The following is a 22,359-nucleotide window of genomic DNA, read 5'->3' as shown; positions in this document are numbered from 1 at the left end:
AGAACAGAGTTCAATAGGACTTAGTCAGATTTTTATTGGTTGCAGTGAATGGCCATTACAGGTCAACAGTATTACAAGTTTAGATAAAATAGTTGTAATGCAAATGTATAATCAAGTTTATTTTATTATATATACCACAAAACAGGTAAAAATTTAAGAACTTGGTACAAATATCAGGTACAAACATTTATACATATTATATATAGAAATGAATTCCAGTCTTTAAATAGAATTATAATCTACAGGAGTTAATTCCAATGCAATAATATGTACAAACCTTTTTCCAAACTTGTACATTAAAAAGAGTCAGGCCTAAGTTAGCTGTCATTTCAAGTAACTTTTATGAAACATTTATAAAATATAGAAAAGTGAAACTACACTGCATTAAATTAATTAGCAGCAAGATAAATTCAGAATCCATCTGTAGTTCTGTCTCCCAAACAGCTGAGTTACAACATTACAAACAAGCAGTTTCAAAAGGTGTTTCTTAGTAAAATCTACTTAATAGAGTTACTTATAATATCAAAAGTTCAAGTTACGAGGAAAAATCAGTATGAAAAACGAAAGCAACCTGATTAGTAATCTCACATTCCAGTGTTTTGTTGCTGTACAGAGGAAAGAATAAAGAAAACAGAGAACATGGATTGTTGTGAAGCAAGATGGCCACATAGTTTTAAGCTCTGCTTGTTAACAAGGCCTTTTACGCTTAAATAATATTTCTTAAGAACAGTCTCTTAAGAAAATCTTTCTAGAATTTGGCATTCACAAGCCATGTTTTAACAATAAGGATCAAGTTGTAAGACTAGATGCACACAATATTTTAATGGCTCTAAATCTGTCAACTGATGAGAGAAAGGCAGTAGTACACTACTGGTGAAAGGCACTACTCCCCTCAATTTGTAATAGCTGCCTCTAAGATTTCATACCTTATCACATACAGAGGGCTGAATCCAGCCACTTTGAAGTTGCATTGATATAAACATAATAAATAATGTTCTGAACTTCCCTCTGACACACACACACACTTACTTCAAAGTTCAAGACTGCACACACATCTGAGTTGCTCAGCAGAACTGAATAAAAGCAGCAAATTTAAAACCTGAAAATATGAGACATGTTCATGACATATGTTCGGGCATTTTTTTTTGCCAGAACACAAAAAATGGTATCTGTGGACAGGGGACAGAAGCATGCACACAAGCCCCAACCCCACATCCTAGTGCACATTACCCTACCCACTCAGTCAATCAATCTCAAGCCTTCACTGTACAGAGCAAAAAAAGAGAGAGGCTGCAGTGGCTTATACTTGCTTTTCATGAAAAGCAAGTAGAACACCTTGAGAGATTATAAGGTCTTTATTAAGATCTGTGATTGTGCAGAAAGTTCTACTCTTGTTCAAGAAAATCCAAGATTTTTGTTGAACTCCCCCGCTGAGCACAGGAAAGGGACTAAATCAATGTGGCAACATAAACCAGGATACTGGGTGGGGTTGGGTTTGCAGATCGATTCAAATGCCTGAACATGCCTGGAGATGTGTGTGCAAAGTTTAATTTTTAAAATGGCTAACATTTTAAGAACTATGTAGAGACATTAACATGTAGAAAAAACAGTAGAATTAAATCTATTTGACAATATGGATCTCCCAAGCTTATAACGCAATCGATTCTTTCAGCAGCACATGAATGAGGATTTTCACCTTGATGCCCCCTTGTCACAGAAGGTTACAACGATACACACTTTCACATGCCCCTAATGGAAGACTGAAAATGTAAGTAACGTTAAGGGAAATATATTTGGTAACGTGTGAGAGAAAAAAGTACAATCAATTTCAATGCTGCCCTTGAATAAATCTTTTATCTGTATAACCCAGAGGATCTTCAGAGGAGGTCTTGCTGAAGGTGCCACAAATTGCAAAATGCCATTTGACGGCAACACGAAAGGGGGCCTTCTCTGTAGTGATGTCTCTGGACAAGTGTCCTCCCTTCTGCCATTCAAGAGGCATCAATTGTTGTGGGCTTCCAACACTAAAAATTCATCTATTTCCGTGGTCTTTCCCTGACAAGTGACACTAAATCCTTCTGCTCTATACTATTGGTGATATCTGTAATATTATTTTAACTGAAATGCTTTAAATGTATTTATTTCTATCTTTGTAAGACATTTTGAGATTTATTTGCAATGGTAAAATCAATTAAATAAACAAATAAAGAGATGCACTACCAAAAAAAGGATATCATTGCTTCAGTATCCAAATAACAAAGCAACTTCTTCAGAGGAGGATAGTGACACAGGGATGGCACACAACCCAGCATGATTAATTTGTGTTTTGCTCTTGTAATAGCAACATTGAGACGTCTCCAGTCCTTCAGAAGTTCTCCAAGCTATCAGAAAAAAAGAGCAGTTGACCTAGCCTTAAGATTTTGCAGCTGACTGAGCTTGCCAGGTTTTATATTTCAAATATAAAACTAAGCAGAACAGAACACCATCAGAAGAAGGTAGCAATCTGCTTTCTTCATTGCACAATCCACCAACAAAAAGAAAAGCAGTGTATTTCTGTTCTTTGGGGTATCCATCCAAACATTTTTCATGCACTGAGAGGGAGCTGGGTCTCGCCTTACAGCCATGTCTCTCGGCAACCATGCATTCCACCAGTGTGTGAAGAACTATGTGCACAGAGTACCTCCCTGCAACAGGAGGACCTTGGGCCAATCAGAATTCCTCCCCTCACCTGGAGGCACTGTATGTACATAGGGTTGCTTCACTTCCTGGCTGAAAGTGTGGCTGACAAGCATGTGCAGCTGCTAGATACAATTCTGCATTCTCCCCATCAGCAAAGGATATCATCCGTAACAGGGGTTGTGCACACTCACAAGGGGATGTGTGGACTAGATTTCTTTTGTAAAGAGAAAGGACAAAACTCCAAATTTCCTAATGGACCCATGAAACTGTGCAATTATTTAGCTAAAATATTTGCCCATCTTATCATTTTGGAATAAATTTGTACGGTCAGTTTTTTCTTACCACTTACTTCTGTGTTTTCCAAGCACAACTAAATAAGTAGCCATTTTCAGATGGACAAATCTTAACTTTCCAGATTATGATCTGCTCAGGGATTATAAAATACAGCCTACTCACATTTCCATCGGCGTTATTCCTTACAAAGGACACTATGATGATACTTTTGTCTCTTCCTTGGTACTTGTCCACAGTATTTACTTCTACATTCTTGATAAATGAACTTGTCATCAAGTCTGTGATTATCTTTAACTGATGTCTGTATGGAGATATGACCCCAATATCTGAGGGCTTGCAACCAGCCTAAAAAATAAATCCCAGACATTCAATGATTAAATCTAGCAAAAGAGTTATTTTGGGGTATATACTATCAAGAAACATTCGTGGAAAATGGAGTATAATAAACACAAAATAATTAGGCATTAACTTGAAGTCAAACAAACAAGAAACAAAAATGCAAAATTAAATATAAAGATACAAAAATGAATTGAAACTGGTTCCTTTAAACTATGGTTTAAAGTTAGGTGGAAACCAGGTCAACAAGTGCCCATATAAATAGTGTGGGGTTTTGGTTTGTTTGTTTTTAATGCAGATTGTAATTGCTTATAATGCGCTCCAACAGCTAGGTGCTATATAGTGAAAAGAAATACTGGAGAACCATTATTTTAGCTTTTTAAATAATGTGTCCCTAGTGGATGCCATAGAAGCAGTTTACTCAAATAAGCATATCTCTGAACATTGACTCAGTATATATACAGAATCAGGAATTTAATGGCCAAAGCATGTCAGTTTTCAGAACTGACCACACCATTTCAAAAATCCTTCAGATACCTTGATAAACATGGATGTCAGGAAGAGAACCAGTCTGGCTTCCGTCATGTTACTTACTCCACCTTTTTCTGTAAGTTCTGGCGCTGGAACCTATACCAAGGAAAAATCCTACACATTTTAATCTGTAAAAATGCAAGTTCAATTTTGCTTGCTAGCTTTTAAAAAAAGATGTACTGGATTTCCTTATATTAAAAAATCTGCATGTAGGTGATTTGGTTATGCTAAAGGGGACAAAGCCCACACAATTAAGAGGAAGGAGCCATACTGGAAGTTAGTATACTAATTCATCAAATTTACTCATCATGTCACACAACCAAAAGAAGACTTGAAGCAACTTACAAAAAAATAATAATACACCAACATACAATGTACAGAACAAATATTCATTAAAACAATACTGATTTACTACAAGGGTTTAGAAACAAAAACATCCAGCAGAAGAACTAATACTAGAAAATAGTCATTAAAGCCAGAACTTCTAGTGTTGTCCAAATACAGGCAAAATAAATATGTATGTCTTTGCCTGGCCCTGGAAAGATTACAAAGACAAACCTCCCTGGGCAAAGCATTCCATAAGCAGGGGACTACCACAATTTCACCTTCAATTTCCTAATGAATAGGGTGAACATAGAAATAACTGTTTATTAGGGCAAACAAGTAAAATTTACCTTTTCTGTGTTAAGGAAGCAAACAGGGTTGTTTGGATCAAGTGTTTCCTTTAGCCATGTTTCTGAAGAAAACTTCTGCTCCAATTTCAAGTCTTTTAAATTTGGCAAGTCAACTATGGCTTTGGACACCTTCTCAGAGCCGCATTCCAGTTTGCCATTGTATACCAGGTTGTTGCTCAGTGACATAATTTTACTAAAAGGTTTCAAAAAACAAAGCAATGTCAAATTTGAACACTTATAATATGTGGCGACTAGACAATGGCTACATAAAACTACCTACCTGTTCATTCGGTACTGTACGGTCAGCTGAACAATGGCATTCTTGTTTTGTTCCAGTCTTTTGAATAAACTTTCGCCCATGCCAAGATCTCTGTTAAAAAAAAAAGTCAGTCCGTGGCTAACACAAAGTTTTGTTGATAATACATGACTTATTTTGTCAGCAGGATGTCCTCTTACCTTGCTTCTGCATTTTGCACAAGTGGAGGTAGCTGCTGATGGTCCCCCACTAGCACAAACCGAATTGAATAGAATAGTGGACCCAGGCAGATCGGCTGGCTTATTTGAGAAGCCTCATCCACTATGCAGAAGTCAAATTGTTTGCGAGTGAAAATTGGATGCTTTATTCCCATGCATGTTGTGGCAACCACAGGCTAGAAAGAGAGTAAAAACTATCATCATCATCATCATCATCATCATTATTATCTGCCCCTCACCCTAAGGTCTCATGGCCAGTTACAACAAAAGATTCCTGCATTGTAGAGGGGTGGACTAGATGATCCTTATGGTCCCTTCCAACCCTGTGATTCTAAATGTTAAAAGCAGTTTAAAACAATTTGCAGTCACAAAGTAAGGTAGACCCTAAAAAATACACTTCAAGTGTCTAAAGACAGGGTGAAGAGGCATGTCTTCAGCATTTGCCAAAAGCTGTATAATGAAAATGCCAGACACACCTCTATGGGGAGTTCTACCACTTAGGGGCTGCCAGAGAATGTCCGCAACCGCCCCCTGCAACTTGTTTTCAATATGTCGTTATAAACCTTGTGTTTTCTAACTGTAACTTTTGTATGAGAAAAATGTACAAATGTTTTCAGTTTAGAACAGTTATGTCTAAACAATGCAACATTGCTGACTCTATAGATCATTAAATGCACTCTATACATATGCTGTTAAAAAGCAGTTCTTGCTTTTATGGTTGTTTAACCTGAGCATTTGGGGTGGTTGATCACGGTATAGACCTTTGAGGAGTAAAATTAGAAGTGGGAGTGCAAGTTGATCACAAGCAACTCAGAAAGGTCAAGCCTTGCTGAGCACCCGTGCACCACTGCCACGTCCTTATTGTGATTTAAATAGTAAGTCAAAATAGCGGTTTGCAAATGCGGGGATAATGTGTCTGTAAATTATTTATGATGAAATCTGATGGCTGAGATTTGCTTTTCAGATTAAAGAATGTCTCTCACAGGGAAGGCCAACATCTTCACTGGGACACAGTATTCCAGGGGTCAGCAAACTTTTTCAGCAGGGGGCCAGTCCACTGTCCCTTAGACCTTGTGGGGGGCCGAACTATATTTGGGGGTGGGGGGAAATGAACGAATTCCTATGCCCCACAAATAAATCAGAGATGCATTTTAAATAAAAGCACACATTGCACTCATGTAAAAACATGCTGATTCCCGGACCGTCCACGGGCCGGATTTAGAAGGCGATTGGGCCGGATCCAGACCCTGGGCCTTAGTTTGCCTACCCATGCACTATTCCATAAAGAACAATCCAAGGCTGAAAGTGTATTTTGCCTTTGTACAACACAACCAGCCTCCTCTAGTGGTATGGGTCTCCCAGTTACAAAGCCTGTATTATGAATATTTACATATTAAATACAAAATTCAAAAGATGCAACACAGCTTGAATATATTTACCTTTTTCAATGTAAGTAAAATTGGCATGGACAAACATTTTATTTGTACCTTGATTAAAATCTGCGGAGGCATCATAACCAAAGCATTAAGTGCCGTGAAAATAAAGCACTATATGCACTACAGACAGGCAGACACCTCCAGCTAGATGTTCATTTTCCCGGTAGTCCTTTTTGAAATACATCTCAGAGATTCTAAAACCCTGAAAGTCATTTTCCTTACTTGACTACGATACAGCTCCTCCAAGTCAGCTACAGTCTTAATGCATTTGGATCTGCAGATCTCTTCCTCTGTGAACTTCTGAATGGCCGGATGAACCTTCTGAACTCTACCCAGTCGCAGAAAGCCTACTTTGAACTTTGCTAGCTTCAGAAGGATATTGTCAACTGCAGTATGAGTAAAGCTAGTTAAGAGAACACTGAAGCCACAAGCATAAAGAATTCGGACCTAAATGTGGGAAAGGAGACAAAGGAGGGGTGCATTAATTTGTATTTTCGTACAAGTCACACACACACACCCCTCAAATTCTAAAACCCAGCTGTCAATGTAGGAGGAAATTCCATGTATGGGGTGTGTGTGTGTTTTTCAGATCACCACCACCTACATTTAAGAAAGGCATTAGGGAAGCTGTGGGGCGATGGCCACTGTTCTTGAGACTATGGGCATTGATCAAAGTGGGGGGGGGGGCACAATCACTACTGCCCATGCATTCAACACTCATAGGAAGGGGATTTACGTGCATCAATGTTTGTGCAGAGATGTTCTGTATGAAGGGGGATCCTGGCCCAATCAGGATTTCTCCAATACTGTGTGGTGAAGCTCTATGTCCAAAAGTAAACATGCACAAAGCCCCTTCCTATGCATGCCAAACACAGCTGGCGAGGGGTATATACAAGTGCTGGGTACACCACAGCCCATCTAACTGCCCTGACACACTTCTTAGACTCAGGGGGGGGGTGTCATATTAATAAGCCGGTAGTTAAGTACTTTATTTACACCAGTGGAAATCCTGAGTGCAGATTTGTGGTTTTGAAACATTTGCTCTTCAGAGAGCACATTTTCCTAACATGCCATATAGAATATCTACATTAAGTATATAATTGCTTGAGCAGAGTTTGTTTTTTAATGAAACTTCTTACACTTCACATTTTGGGTGTTTCAGTCATTAAAGTCCTACGGTCTGCATGCACAAAATTCATTAACATCATTTTTTCAAATGTTCCCTCTTTCTGGAATCTTACCAGAGCACATATTGTGGTGGTCTTTCCTGTCCCAGGCATCCCGACAATGAGTGTGTAATCCTTTGAAAGCAGCACTTGTTTCATTGCTTGTTTCTGGGGTTTATTAAGGCCTTTGATTTATGGGGAAAAATAAGTGAATACAATAAGTTCTCTGCCTTCATTTTAAACATAATTATCCCTTGACCTGGGGGACTATTGAGGTACCTATTTTACAATATCAAAACATTAGCTATATTTGCATGTACGGGGGCAGAATACACAGTTCAATCCTATGCACCTTTACCCAGCTAGTTCCACTAAGTTCAGTAAGGGTTGCTCCAGGTAAATGCGCAGAGGATTACAACCTGATTAAGAAGTGTAAGGTAGGTCATCTCATTCATGCTTTGCTTGGAAGTCCCATAAATTCCTGCTACATCAATTAATCCTCTGGAGAACAAGCCTGCTACAAATTTGGTATTGGCTTCAAAATTCGTTGAGCATACATTTTAAACCTGGGTTTCTAAGCAGCAACTCAGTTTCGGCTAAAAATTGCCTGCAGGCAACCAGGCAGGGAAACTTATGGAAACAAAATAACTTCATTTCTTCTTTAAGGCAATCTATATGCCACAAATGACTAGCAAAAAGTCTCAACAGCAAAATTATCTTTTGTTGACTAGTTTGCAAAGTTTTGAACGTGAACATTACTGCAGCAGAGCACATCTTGAAAAGTCAACAGAAAACTTCCATTAAGTTTGGGATAAGGCATGCCACCACGAAGAGCTGTTAAGCATGCATTGGTTCTTTGTTTGCTTTGAGGTAAAATTCAGAATGCTTCTTCAGCTTAGAAAGCTTCAGTCTCTCAATGAATTCAATAATCCTCCTCTAACCACATGGGAAGCTGCCTTCCCTGACATACAGTACTCTTTAGGAAGAGAAATCACACACACCTGCATGATATTCACTGAGAGGAGAACCAAGCTTGGGTTTGGGTTCATATTCCAGCTCAGTCACAGACTCTCTAAATAATAGACCAGAGTGAGTTTTTAATGAATTGTGTATAGTGTTTTTAACTTTTGATTGGTTTACGTATTTTATATAATTAGCCCTGGGGCCCTGTGACAAAAGGGAGGGATATGAATTATACAGATAAAAGTACCAATCTTATTGAGAGTCGTCAGCTGTTTTTACATGCCCAGGCTTTGGGATTTGCCAGGCTACAAAACTGCAGGAACAGCATTTCATTCTTACTCCAGCAAAGTAAGTATTTATAGAGCTTCAGCAAATGAGCATTATTTTATCTTTCAGTGAGCTGATTCTTTGAAAATGCATGGCATCCAGTGCCTTAAATTTTCAGTCACAAGGTTTTCCACTGAATCTCTAGGCAGGAAATCCAATTTTCTAATATAACCAGACCTTAATAGGGTTTTTTAAAATAAAAAATGCATCTATTGTACCTTTTAGAATGTTCGCAACAGTTTCCTTTGCTTCTGGAGGAAGGACAGAGCTCAAATGTTGGATGAACTGTGGTTTCTGAAAGTCTATTATTAAATTACGAAGCCTTTCACTAAAAGGAAGGATTGAGAGGGGAAGGAATAAACAAAAATTGAAAACACATTTCTAGAAATGTTAGGCATGGAAGGAAGATAAATTTGAACAGACCTTGCAGGAGAATTTCCCATCAATTTAGAAAGGTTTCCCAATGGAGCATCTGTGCCAAAAGCTCCTTCTTCATGGTCTAACCTAAATATAGTGTCTTTCGGGATACGTGACAAGTTCCTGGAAGGCAGGAAAAAAGTTATCACTCAGCTTCTAAGACCCTGAGTATTAGAAAATATACTGAGAAGTCTTTCCCAAACTGGTGCCTGCCAGATGTTTCCCAAACTGGTGCCCTCCCATCACCCCTGACCATGCTGTCTAGAGCTAATCGCAGCTGTAATTCAAAACATGCTGAGGGCACCAGGTTGGATAGGGAGGCAAGGGTCATTTCCCAGTTGCAAGTACCTGCAGCAGGGAGACAAAGGCCACTCTAACTGCATGCATTTGTATAATACATGTTCGACACAAGAACATGTTATTACATGTTATTACATGAACTCTCCTGACAAGTAAAGCACTATGTTACCTATCCAATAAGCAAGAGATTTTGGAGCCGTTGACCTGTTGCACATAACCAATTGCCAAGCCAAGCAAAGTGCTGTCCGCTTCACCACTCACAACAACCCTGTCTCCTATCATCAGAGTTGTTGCAGCCGCAGAACCCTTTTTACGCTGGAAACAGTGTAAATACAGTCCATCGGACACCTTCTGCACGCACTCCACCCTGATCATGTTTCCAATGCAGTCTCCGTGTTTCTCCCTACAAAAATCAAGAACAAATGAAGTTTGGGAAAGCTCACGGTACACAGTTGCTAGCCCGTATAACTCTTTGCTTTAAGGAAACTGAAAGAAGTTTCATCTACATTTTTAGCTGCCATTACTCTGAAAAACTCCATGTCAACAGTTTCGGTAGCTAGTTTGAAAGTGACCTTACAAAATCACCAATACCTTTCTGCAGCAGGTATCATCCATATGTTTCTGCAGCCCTTCTTTCCATCTTTATATTGTGACTCCAAGGTTAGCATCAGATACCAGAGATGGAAATACTCCAGGTGCGAGGGCTTCAGATGCTGGGTCTCATTTTCAACAGTAGCAAGCACATCCAGAGAAATAAAGCGATTTTGCTGCTGTTCCACAGCCCTAAAACAGAACACAACATGAACCCTCCTCTGATTTCAATTATGACGGCCTGTGATAATTCTGCTAAGAAACTTCATAGATGGCTAAAATTTGAATTAAGTCTGTGCTATCTTCATATAAATTCTTAGGCAGACTTACACTAGTGCGCCTGCATCCTTCTACCCCCTGAAAACCTACTTCTTTTGCTTTCCCTGGATTTTATCAATAGATTCTCTCTGCTTTTAGGGTAGCTACCATTTCAGCATGCACTATCGTAGTAGCACCATTATCATATTTAGGGTCATGCCTACATTTCTGCTTGGTATAGTTCACAGCTGGAAAACTAAATCAAACGCAACATGGCGTGGTCCAAATTAATACATTTGACATTACGCAGAATCTCGAACACAGAAAAGAATCAATTATTTCACACCTGGATCTAATGTAAGTAAAGGTAAAGGGACCCCTGACCATTAGGTCCAGTCGTGGCCGACTCTGAGGTTGCGGCGCTCATCTCGCTTTACTGGCCGAGGGAGCCGGCGTACAGCTTCTGGGTCATGTGGCCAGCATGACTAAGCCACTTCTGGCGAACCAGAGCAGCACATGGAAACGGCATTTACCTTCCCGCCAGAGTGTACTTTAAGGTGCTTTCAAACTGCTAGGTTGGCAGGAGCAGGGACCAAGCAACGGGAGCTCACCCCATCGCGGGGATTCGAACCGCCAACCTTCTGATCGGCAAGTCCTAGGCTCTGTGGTTTAACCCACAGCGCCTTGTCCAAAACTGTGATGTAGAAAACGGAGCCTTAATGAAACCACAGCATCAGCCATTTTAAACGGAGATCAGTTGCAAAGAGCTTGCAGGCTTTTAAAAAGGAATTTACCTGCTATAAAGTGCACAGTTCTGCTTCTGAGAGCAATAGCTGCACACCTTACTGTCATTAATCAGAGGAGGCAAAGATGCAAGCTGTGTCCGCTCCTTCCCAGTGTCAGATTTGCATACGGTGTGAAGCAAATAGAAGGCCAACTCATTTCTTAGTTTGATCAGTTCTGCAGAGGGAGAAACAAAAATGATGTCCAGGTTCCCCCACCCCCAAGTTTCAAATATTTAGGAAAAAGGCACAAGGAAAACTACTTTGGCTCTGCGCTCACTGGCCACTCGGAGTGCCCAGGAAACACAGAGACAAGATGACACATCTCTGCCTCTCCCTCCAATCTGAAGCTGGATGGCACGGTGCTAGTGATGCGACAGAGGCTTGCTTTGCACAAATCCTAAGTTTCCTCTCAACTTTAGGGCTGGGGGTGAGTAGGGATCATTCCTCTCCAAAGCAGTTCCAAGACTAGGAGAAAACCTAGAACTCATTATTTCATTTCTTTGTTTTTTGTATTTATATCCCACACTTCCTTTGAAAGGAGCCCATGCTACCCAGAGGCTGTCTTGAGCATTTGATGAAATTTGAGGCCTTTACTTAACTGGTGCACTAGTTTTGTCTTTCCTTGGGAAGAGACGAACTTGACACAGTTTTCCATGCCCATGTAATCCCCAGCTTGAATTGCTGAAATGGGCTCTACATGGACTCCCTGCTGAAAAGGTTTTGGAAACTTCAGCTGGTTAAGAATATAAAACCTCACTAGGTTGATAATGGGACCTTCCCATACTGAACAAATACTTCAGCACTTACAAGATCTTTACTTGCACAAATCAAAGTGCTGAAATTGACTACCGTATTTTTCGCCCTATAGGACGCACCGGCCCATAGGACGCACCTAATTTGGGGGGGGAATAAAGGGGGGGAAAATATTTTTTCCCCAAGGCGCGGGGCTGGGGTGGGGGAAGCCCGAGCTTCCCCCGACCCCAGCCCCCAGAACAGGCAGCTCTCCGCAAGCCCAGGCTTCGGCATGCAGGCAACTCTCTGCACCGGGCTCCCACAGCTTGCGGAGAGCTGCGCGAAGCTAAGCCTGGGTGCGCTGCGCCTCCCCACTGTCCCCCAGCTTGTGGGGCTGGCGGCAGGGAGAAGCGGGCTTCTCCCCACCGCCAGCCTCCAAACCAGGTCGGTGGACAGCGGGATGGCGCTCTGCATTCACCCCATAGGACGCACACACATTTCCCCTTCATTTTTGGAGGGGGAAAAAGTGCGTCCTATAGGGCAAAAAATACGGTAAGTCCTAGATGAGCTAGAACCATGGCAGCTGAAGGCTTTCCTTCTCCCATAAAAACTTTCTATTTGCCGATGTTGTCATTGGATGCTCTGCTCTGAGTCCCCTTGCCAACCACAGGCAGAGCTTTTTTGGTAGCAGGGCCCACACTCTGGAACGACCTCCCCAGAAAAATTCATCTGGCACGTGCTTTTTCTGTGCCAAATTAAATCAGTTTCTTACATAAGCTTTTTGTAAAAGACAGCAAATGTGTGGGTGGGAGCTCTTAAACTATTTAATTCTGCTTTATCTGATTTTCCTTATTAAATTGCATTTTTTTTATTTAAAAAAAATTCCAGCCCCCATGAAGATTGCATTGTTGAAAAAACGAGATGGAAATATTGTAAACACAACACTGTCCAAGGATTTTTCCAAGCAGAAAATTACCTCTCCTATCCATACGATTTCCAGGTACAGGAAACATATTCCCAGTTTTAAGGTAAAGGAGGAATCCAGCTTCAGGATCAGCTCGTCTTCCTTGGCACAACAGGGAGTACAAAACCACCTGGGGAGAGAATCCAAAACTATTAAAATGGAATGTTAAATGTAGGTATCAACTAAGTTGCACCACTTTGCAGTTTCTTGCTGCGGTAATCGCACACAGTATGTCCCCCACCAGTGAGCATACAAATTGTATCACTAGCAAATAAGCACGCAAGGGCTGCATCAAGACCGGTAATATGGGCATCAGAGCTGAGGAAACTATAGTCCCACTAACAATCCCTGAGGACTGCATACTGCATCATGTGAAGGACTTAATCAGTCAAGCCAGTTATTGCAATGAATATATTCACAGAAGCCACCCTAATTATTTAGTGCAGCACAACAGCCAGGCCTATAGCTAGACTATCAACCAGACTTACGATTTTGCTATTTTTCGTACTCTGCTGGCTTCTCATTTTCTACTTTTAGCGACAGAAATGCTTATCTTTGGACACCACCAAATAAATAAATAAATCCCTGCATCCAAGAAAGATAGAGCCTCTAGAAGACCTCATCAACTGAACTTAAGGAAGATCAAACAGTAGGTGCTACTAACCAGAACACAAACTTTGAAAGACAAAACCAGAACCTTGAAATGGACCCAGAAACAAATGCAGATGCTTCAAAATAAATAGTTTGTTTCTGCCTATCAGTATCTTCAACAGCAGCCCCACATGCAATACACTACAGTAACCCAATCTCCCAATCTGGATTGTCAAAGACATGAATGACAGCAGTTTCATTTCCTTTTTCATCAGCGGGCACAGGAAACCAAACAAAAAAATCTGTTAAACAACAACCTAGGGCACAGACCCTGTCTAGGAATCCAAGTACCGCCTTCCTCCAGCTACATAATTTCCCCTTAACGTACAATTTTAGTCAGTCTACTGAGCTCCTACTAGCATCAACTCTGTACTATTTATACTGGGCTTAAGTTTATTCACAATCATTCAGTCCATTTCAGACACTAACTGAGGGAAACCACCACCAGAACACCTGGATTTGATGATGAAAAAAGAGTTCAGTATCATCAGCACATGGGTGACAACTTCAGCCAAAGGTTTCATGTTGGTGTTAAGGATCATGGGAGACCCAACTGAACTCCAATGAACCCTGCAGAGCAAATCCTATACGAAGGAGCAACTGCCTCACAGCATCAGCTTCTGGAACCTTCTGAACCCACCACAAATGATGCTTAAAAACAATTAAGAACATTTTAAAACATTTTAAAAACTTAATATTTAGTCAGTGCCTTTCATGTATCCTTTAATTACTATAATTCCTATTTGTACCTGACTTCTGTGTTCTATAGAGTTAGATTCCTTGCCACTTTTAAGCTCCAGAGGCATTATCTTGGACTGAGTTGTAGATCTGCGGTGAATTGTTACGCCAGCTGTAACATCAATTTTACCCTTTAAGCCAAACCTGGGGCACCAAATGTTCTCCTCAACATCCAGGATTTCTGTAACTTTGACTGTGCACCAGGAGTCATCTTTTTCATCCCCTGGCCTATCAGAAAAAAAAACATTAAGTGTATTAACTGGAAAGGTTTGCTTCAGAAAATGAAGATATAGCTTTCCTTAAATACCTACTTGAAGGGACAAAATCCATATTCCTTAAACAGGCTAGAACATATTACATTCTTAAGCAACTGCTTCCAAACAAATCAAAAGGCAGCGCTTCCTCTTACTATTATTTTGTTCTTACAGATGAGTAAAATGATTTCATTCTCAAGTAACAGAACAAGTGGGCTGAAATGCTTAGCCAGATTTGAGTTGTCAACAAACAAGGGATTCAAGCAACCACAGAATGTGCAGCAAAAGATATGAATAATGAAGCCTTGAAAATACAAAGTCGGGTGAATTTGAGTTGAAATGCAATAGTAGCTAGCTATGGCTTGTATGAAAGAGAGAAATTTGTGCATTCAAATGCTCTAACCTGGTTGACAGCTACTTTGCAATAGCTATAGCAAACAAGCCCAAGGAGAGAAACTTGAAATACTAAACATAGCCGTAAGAAAGTTTGTGTTTTTAATTATACTCTAACTAACAGAAGCCAAAACAGTGTTACCACAGTGCACGTTACCACAGTACCCTTCAGCCCCCTGTTTTTCCTAAGCAGTGCCCCTGGGCGGGATTCATAGAGGGGAGAAATTATCAAAAAATCTCTCCACCTTCTGCTGGTGGGGGTCTCCACTGGAAATATCCCATGAACAGAAGGAGCACTTTTGCTTGCAAAAGGGCAAGTCTGGATCTAACCCACAAATCCCCCCCCCCTCAACATGTTGTTTATAAGTGCCCTAGAATCTGTGCCAGGAAAGGAGGTTTAACAACCCAGCTCAATTGTTAAAGAAGTTGTACAACATTATTATTATTTTTATTTCTGGTCCTTTGCAGTCCAGAGATTCTGCAATTCTGGCACAGCTAACGAAGTTCACCTACAGCACTGGCAGAACAACTTTACAACAGTGTGTTAGTGTGAATAGTTCCGTACCATTTTATCTGCATGTTATGCTGGCAAACATGGTTTTCTTTGTATATGAACTCTTCCGCCCATTTAATGAAAGAGTGAAAGTACTCTTCAATCTCTTGCATTATATCATTCTCTTTCAGATTTAATTGGTACCTGCGGAAGCGAAAGGAGGAAAGCATATTAAAAGCTGCATGGCAGATAGCAGAAGAGAAAAAGGAAGGAAACAGAAAAGATCTCTACATTACAGATATCTATTTTTTCTTTGTGGTCCCTCAGAGAAAAATATCCACATGTTTAGGCATTTGGAACGTTCCGAAGTTTTATTTATGTAACTACAGGGAACTATCCTTCCAAAATGTAGCACATACAACTATAAAAATGACAAGTGAATTACTTTGCTTCAAAAAGGTTACCCTATTTACATACTCTGAAACAATTATGGCAGTGCATTTTTGTCCACACAAGCAATCACATGGACAAAAAGGTAACAATATCAGCAATTCCCACTATCCCTGTGCAAACTGACCTTTGCTAAGCATTAAAGCTAAGAAAAAGAACAAGTTCTTAAGAGAAAGGTATACCACTCGCTTCATCTCTTACAGTTAATACTTACAGCTCTTTTAGATACTTTGGTCCATGAATTACTGAGAAGGCAATTTCTTGCAATTTCTCTTGTGTAAAATTTGTTCCTGCTTTTTGGAAAATTTCATGAAGGATCGTACCTATTAGCATTGGACGCAAACCAGGCTCACATCCCTGGGGGGGAAATGAAACCACCCCAAAATATTAGCAGAGATGTATGTGCACTACACATTCATTAATCTGTACAATACTGCATTTTTAGTGGCATTGTCCCATCCTAAGGGTGCAATCCTCTGCACACTTACTATACTTTAAGTCCCATTAAATACAGTAGGATTACTTTTTGAGTAAACACTGTAAGCAAGGAATTTTAAGTTTAAAAAACAAATATCAAAGAAAGCCGAAAGCACCAACAGGACAATTTCATAATTAAACTATCAAGTTAGGAGGTTAATAAGGAGCCATGTTTCCTACTTGAATATCAGCTATAAATGTGAGTCCACCAATCATTATTTACTTTATTTTTCTTTTATTACATTTATACCTCACCTTTCTCGCATCATTTTCATGATAAAAGTCCCACTTTTATTCCATCATGGTACCAATATGTAGTTCCCACACAGTCACTCAGCCAAACACTGAGCAGAGCCAGACCTGTATAGCTTCAACAAGGTGGTGCCTTATGTGTCTTCAGATCGTACTCTGGGAATTTGAGGTTTATTTCCCACCCAATCACTTGAGTTTGGGATGATATGCAAAGTTGACCATATAAAAACATGCATTTTAACACATATATAACCATATGTTCATCACTAGACAAATCCAATTAAAATTATTGTCTTTCCCCAGCTCCAGAAAATACTGACTCTGTTCACCTATTTGCTATTTTTGTCTTCATCAATTACCCCAAAGGCACTCTGGAGACTGCTGGATGATCACTATAGTAAATACAGAACATAGTATAGTGAACCAGTGCATTCGGAAACTCTTTACTGGTTTAATTTTATTTATAACTTCTAATGTATGAAGTACTTATAATACTAGGTGCTTTATTTAAAACAACAGTTGACAATGCCCTTAATACAGATCTTATCAATGGCCATGAAACAAACCATTTTAATATACAATGTTTTCCCCAACTTACTTTGAACTTTTCACTCAGTATAGCTTTCCTCATACACCGAATGCTATTTGATACAGTAGTGCCAGAGACTAATACATCTGGATACAGAATCAAATATCCTCCATCTGCATCTATTATCCAAACACCCGCGTTGCACTCTCCTTCTAGATGAATGATATCTCCAGGCTGCACTGGAACAGAAATCCTGAAAAATATGTGACAATGTTGATACGCACACATTTTTAAACTATCTGTGATTTCTGTACTGACCTATAGACCAGTGATCATGTATTCAAGAAATACTATAACGATTTTCCAAGGACTTATTGCAACCCACTCTCTCGCGATTACAAAGGCCTTCTACAGAAAGGCAGTGAAAATGGGCACAGACAGGTAGAGAAGCAGAGAGGATAATCTCTGAACAATTCAGTAGTGGTCCTTTTAGGGATCAATTCTATGGTGATTGGGGTTGGAGAAGGAAATTCCATAGGGATGCAACCACCATGATGGAAGCATTGCTAGTTAGCCAGTCACACGAGCTGAAGCAACCAGCTCTGGTGGCTTTTTGTCGATTTTTTCCGTTTGGTACTTCGTTTTAAAATGTCTCTCCTATTCACTCCAACAGGAGGAAGCTATGCATCCTTAAGGGCAGGGGCATGTCAAGGGAATGAGGGTGTAGGATGCTGTGTGTGTACAACTCCCCAATATACACTTGTCTTTCCCCCACTATCCGTTCCTACAAAGCTTTCTGTGGGTATAGAAGGAGCCCTCCTGGGAAGTGAATGACATCCCACCAGTGGGCCTCCCTCTCTGAAAGTGGAACAGCACTGCTTATATTGCTTCCAACAACCCTTTGGCTGGTCTTAGAATTGTTGTGCCAGAACTACTGGCAATTAATTAAAAGCAACAAAACAGCATTAGATAGCTCTTTGGATAAAAGATTTCCGTCTATGTGTACTTAAATGACCACTGCTAATGCTAGGATAATTTTTTACAGTGATGTACTGGAGTAAAACAGGCACATGTGCTGTTCTATACTTCCTTTACGGTCAAAGGACAGGCAGCTCTGCCGTTACATCAGAAATCCCTTATCTTCGAAATTAAAACTGGATATAACAAGTATCCATGCCTGATATCATATGAAGTCAGGAGAGAATGGTCTGCCCCAAATGGCCTCACAGACCAAATTCAAAGGGCTAGTAGGCCCAATTATTATTCCTGTTAGAATTAATTTATTAATCACCTTCAAAACTACTGTCTGAAGGCGATTTACACATAAAATGATTAACAGCAGTAAAAAACACAAAAGCAACAAATACATTTAAAATGAAACTAAAACTTAACAAACAGACATTGTGATAAAAGACCCATTTATCTAGCTGGGAAAGCCTGAAAGAACAAAAATGTCTTCAATTGTTTCCCGAAAGTGAAGATAGTGGGAGCCTGTTGTACCTCAATAGGAATGGTATTCCACAGAACAGGAGAAGCCACACTAAAAGTTCTGATCCAAGTTACTGTGGAACTTACAGGAGACTGGACTGGAGGTCCCCCACTACTATCAAAAAATGTTGACACCTTAAGGCTTAATGTACTAAAAAAGCAGGGAGGGGGACAGTCAAAGGCTTCCTTCCCTTTACTGACATTAATAGGAGAAACTAAGAATTAGAAATATTTTGATCCCTTGTTCCATACAACTAATTTTTCAACTTTTTAACCACAATTAGAAACGGTACAATAACAAGCATAACGAACATTTTGCCCATTATCCAGTAGCAATAGTTACAGAGCAGTTACCAGTCATGTCTTAGGATGCACAGCTCTGTATCCAAATCATCAAGTGAAGAAGAAGCTGTAATTGTCAGGTGTTTCTCCAGAGCACCATTTTCCTGGACATGTAACACGCAGTATCTGTTGTTCAGGCCCCTGCTGAGTACTGTATCCAAAAAGCCAACAATTTTCTTTGGGAATCTAAAATTACAGTTGCATGATAATACATATAGGTACAAGGCAGTAGTCAGGCACACACTCGTAATAATAGAATGGCTTAGATACCACTGAGGGCTAAGATCTGTGAATCTCACTTAAGACGACATGGAAGCGGAAGCACCAAGCAGAAAGAAACAGCAGCACTACCTTTGTCCACTTCTAGACAAGAGACAATTGTTTTCCAAGTACTTAGCCATTTAATATTTCTAGTATTTGGACAAATTGCTTTCAAAAGTAATTTGGCCAAATAAGGCAACGGAACATAAAGCAGAGTAAACCATTCCAAAAACCCATGTTTGCTTTTGTACACACAGAGGGAAGAGAGGGCACTTGCAGGAGAGAACTGGGGGCTAAGAGGGGACCTTAACCCCTAGCACCAGTTTTTCCTCTGTAAGGATCCCTCCTCCAGCTGCTTTTTCACTAGGTCCTGAAAATGAAAATATACCAGGATGGGAGGGAAAACACCTCAGAGGATCCTTTGCAGAATTGGCCAACAAAGGATGGCTTAACCACCCATTGTTATTAGAGATTATATACACACATATATATGCATATACATACATGTGTGTATATACATACATATACATACACTCTCTCTCTCTCTTTCCTCAAAAGCGAGGGATGGGGAACCCATGATCATTGGATTACGGTACAACCCCCATCGTTTCTGACCATCGACCATGCTAGCTGGGTCGGATCAGAGTTGAGCCACGTGTGGGACTCTAATCACAGGCTCCCCAATCGCCACCCAACCTCCAGACGCCTAAAGGGCAGGTGAGGGGGACCCACAACCAGGAGAGAGCGGGATCCTTGGGGAGAAGCGTCCCGCCGGCGCTTCGAAAGGCGCGCGCTTTTGCAGCTCAGTCCCCGCCAAGAAGCACCTCGGCGGCGGAGGCGGGTCCTCGAAGAAACTCCTCTCCATCAGCTCTTCCAGAGTCACTTCAGCCGCCTCTTCCTTCTTCTCCTGCCTCCTCGCCGCCATCTCCAAGGCGCCAAAAGCATAAGCGGAAAGGGGGAAAGAAAAAAAGGGGGGGGGGAACCAGAAGCCGGGACGGGAGCTAATAAGCCCCCTCCCCCGCCCAGCCCGCGAGGGCGCAGGCGTAACAAGCGCGCTCCCCTATGAGGCGCCGGGGGTGGAGTTTGGGGCTTTTCCTGTTTGCGCGCGAGCGCCTGGTCTCTCTTCTTTTCCGCGGTTCAAGAACGGTTGAAACTCGTTTCTTTTAATCTCAAAACATTATTCCTCGTGCTTTATTGTTGTTAGCCGCCCTGAGCCCGGTTTCGGCTGGGGAGGGCGGGATATAAATAAAAATTATTATTATTATTATTATTATTATTATTATTATTATTAAGAGCGTCTTGGAATACGAGCGAGGTGGGTGGGAAGGAATTGCTTTCTTCAAAACAAAGAGCAATGGTCGTTTGCTTGCTCCCCATTTCGTCTGCAGTGAAATCCTGCCACGCTTTTCTTTCGTGCTGGCTCTTGCACAGCCCTTCATCTTCCTTGTTTTTTAAGCCGTCTGTCAGGGTTGCTTTGGTTGGGATTCCTGCTTTGCAGAGGGTTGGACTGGATGACCCTCGGGGTCCCTTCCAAGACTACAGTTTTACGATTCTACGCCTGCACTGTAATTCACCATGGATTGAGAGGCACACCTACTGGCCTGACGTTGATTAGGCTACTTTTATATAAAATTGCCACCAGAAGTATTTAGGGAAGGGGTGGTGAAAAAGACCCCTCTTGTTTCCACGTAGGGCTGGGAAAGATTTCTGCTTGGAGCCTTGGAGTGCTGCTGCCAGGCAGGGCTGACAATAGTGAGCTAGGAGGATCAAAAGTACGGTATAACTTGGCCTTAGGCAGCAGATGCAATTTTTATTCCAGAATGAGGAACATCTCAGACAAAGGGGCGGAACCTCAGGTCCGAGGGCTAAATGCAGCCTCAGGCTTCTCTGACCCCCACTCTCCCCAGGCCACATACCTCATCAGCCCTGCTTCATACCCTCCCTGAATGTTTTTAGCTTGCTTGAATGGGTCCTTCAGACGCCTCCAATGTCTGAAGGATGGAGAGGGATGGGTGCAGAAACTATCCTACAACAGAACAATAAAATGTTCATTCTGCTTTTCCTCTGGCCCTGTCCACAACTGGCATGTGGCCCCCTCAGTAGGTTGCCCAGGTGCCAATGGGCTGCAGAATGGCTGAGCTCACTAAAAAAAAAACCCCTTTGTGCATGGACGCAGATGGCAAAGCAAAAGTACTGATTTGTTTGGCCTGATGGGTGCACTGCACTGTCATGGCAGACGCAATCTGAATCGCCTGTGCCTACAGATTTGGAAAAAATCCCCAATTCAATGGAAACATTTTTGCAATAGAAATTTGCAGGACATGTATACAGGTGTGGGATACACATGCCACCAATATTGTTAGTAGGATTTTTTTTCCATAGTCATACAACTGTAGAGTTGGAAGGGACCACAAGGGCCATCTAGTCCTACCGCCTCCAAATGCAGGAATCTTTGACCCAATGTGGGGCTCAAACCCATGACCCTGAGATTAAGAGTCTCATGCTCTTAACAGCTAAGCTATCCCTGCATTGAACAGCAGGGTGTTTTGTGTGCAATGGTTTATGATATTGTGCATAATGCAGGGGGGGTTCTTATCTCCTCCTTACAGCCATTTGGAACACATTTGAGCCCAGCGTGGAGGCCAGGCTCATTCTTATAATGCTAAAACCAAGGTTTAGCATGTCTGAATACAGTCTGTCCACTATTAAATTAGGAAAAAGGAATATGAAAAAGCCAGAAACTTTTTAACGTTTCTTATTTGCAGTAAAAATGCTAAGTATCTTTCAAAAGCACGATTGTCACATGAAATCCATTACATTTCATTGTTATAAAAAGTCTTTTAAAAAAGTGTTTGATTATAAATTTAGTGAATACAGGATCTACACACTATTCTCCAATAGTAACTTTACTAAGCCACTGGAAAGGGGCCAAACATTCAAGAGAAAAGCGGATTACAAGAATGAAAGAAAGCTCCACAGTCAGCCCAAGAAAAGCAAGCAATATTGTCAACTATGTTGTTGCCATTCTGAGCAGTTACTTATAGAAATAAGTTCTACTGCGTAATTTGTGGCACATGAACTTTGATGCAAAGGGGGTTTTTTTG

The 22,359-nt window shown here is 40.9% G+C and overlaps 1 protein-coding gene and 1 long non-coding RNA gene across 2 annotated transcripts; one reads left to right on the top strand and one right to left on the bottom strand.

Annotated features, from left to right (window-relative positions):
* Positions 1–106: 106 nt before the first annotated feature.
* On the bottom strand, positions 107–20,361 carry DNA2 (DNA replication helicase/nuclease 2). The gene is made up of 21 exons (XM_083614457.1): positions 20,080–20,361; positions 19,007–19,180; positions 17,234–17,417; positions 16,121–16,263; positions 15,529–15,660; positions 14,328–14,544; positions 12,940–13,057; positions 11,241–11,406; positions 10,189–10,380; positions 9,767–10,000; positions 9,304–9,420; positions 9,099–9,208; positions 7,666–7,775; positions 6,647–6,871; positions 4,971–5,164; positions 4,795–4,884; positions 4,515–4,707; positions 3,847–3,936; positions 3,136–3,318; positions 2,235–2,381; positions 107–1,768 (listed from the first exon to the last, which is right to left on the bottom strand). The coding sequence occupies exons 1-21, from the start codon at positions 20,178–20,180 to the stop codon at positions 1,712–1,714; spliced, it is 3,177 nt and encodes a 1,058-aa protein (XP_083470583.1). The 5' UTR covers positions 20,181–20,361; the 3' UTR covers positions 107–1,711.
* On the top strand, positions 8,694–15,897 carry LOC310762897. The gene is made up of 2 exons (XR_014548293.1): positions 8,694–8,901; positions 15,648–15,897. It is a non-coding gene; the product is annotated as an uncharacterized lncRNA (long non-coding RNA).
* Positions 20,362–22,359: the final 1,998 nt, after the last annotated feature.

This window comes from Podarcis filfolensis, assembly GCF_964270895.1.
Source record: "Podarcis filfolensis genome assembly, chromosome: 5".
Lineage (NCBI taxonomy): Eukaryota > Metazoa > Chordata > Lepidosauria > Squamata > Lacertidae > Podarcis > Podarcis filfolensis.
The sequence above is the reverse complement of the archived record's forward strand: the minus strand, read 5'-3'. Positions and strand labels throughout refer to the sequence as shown.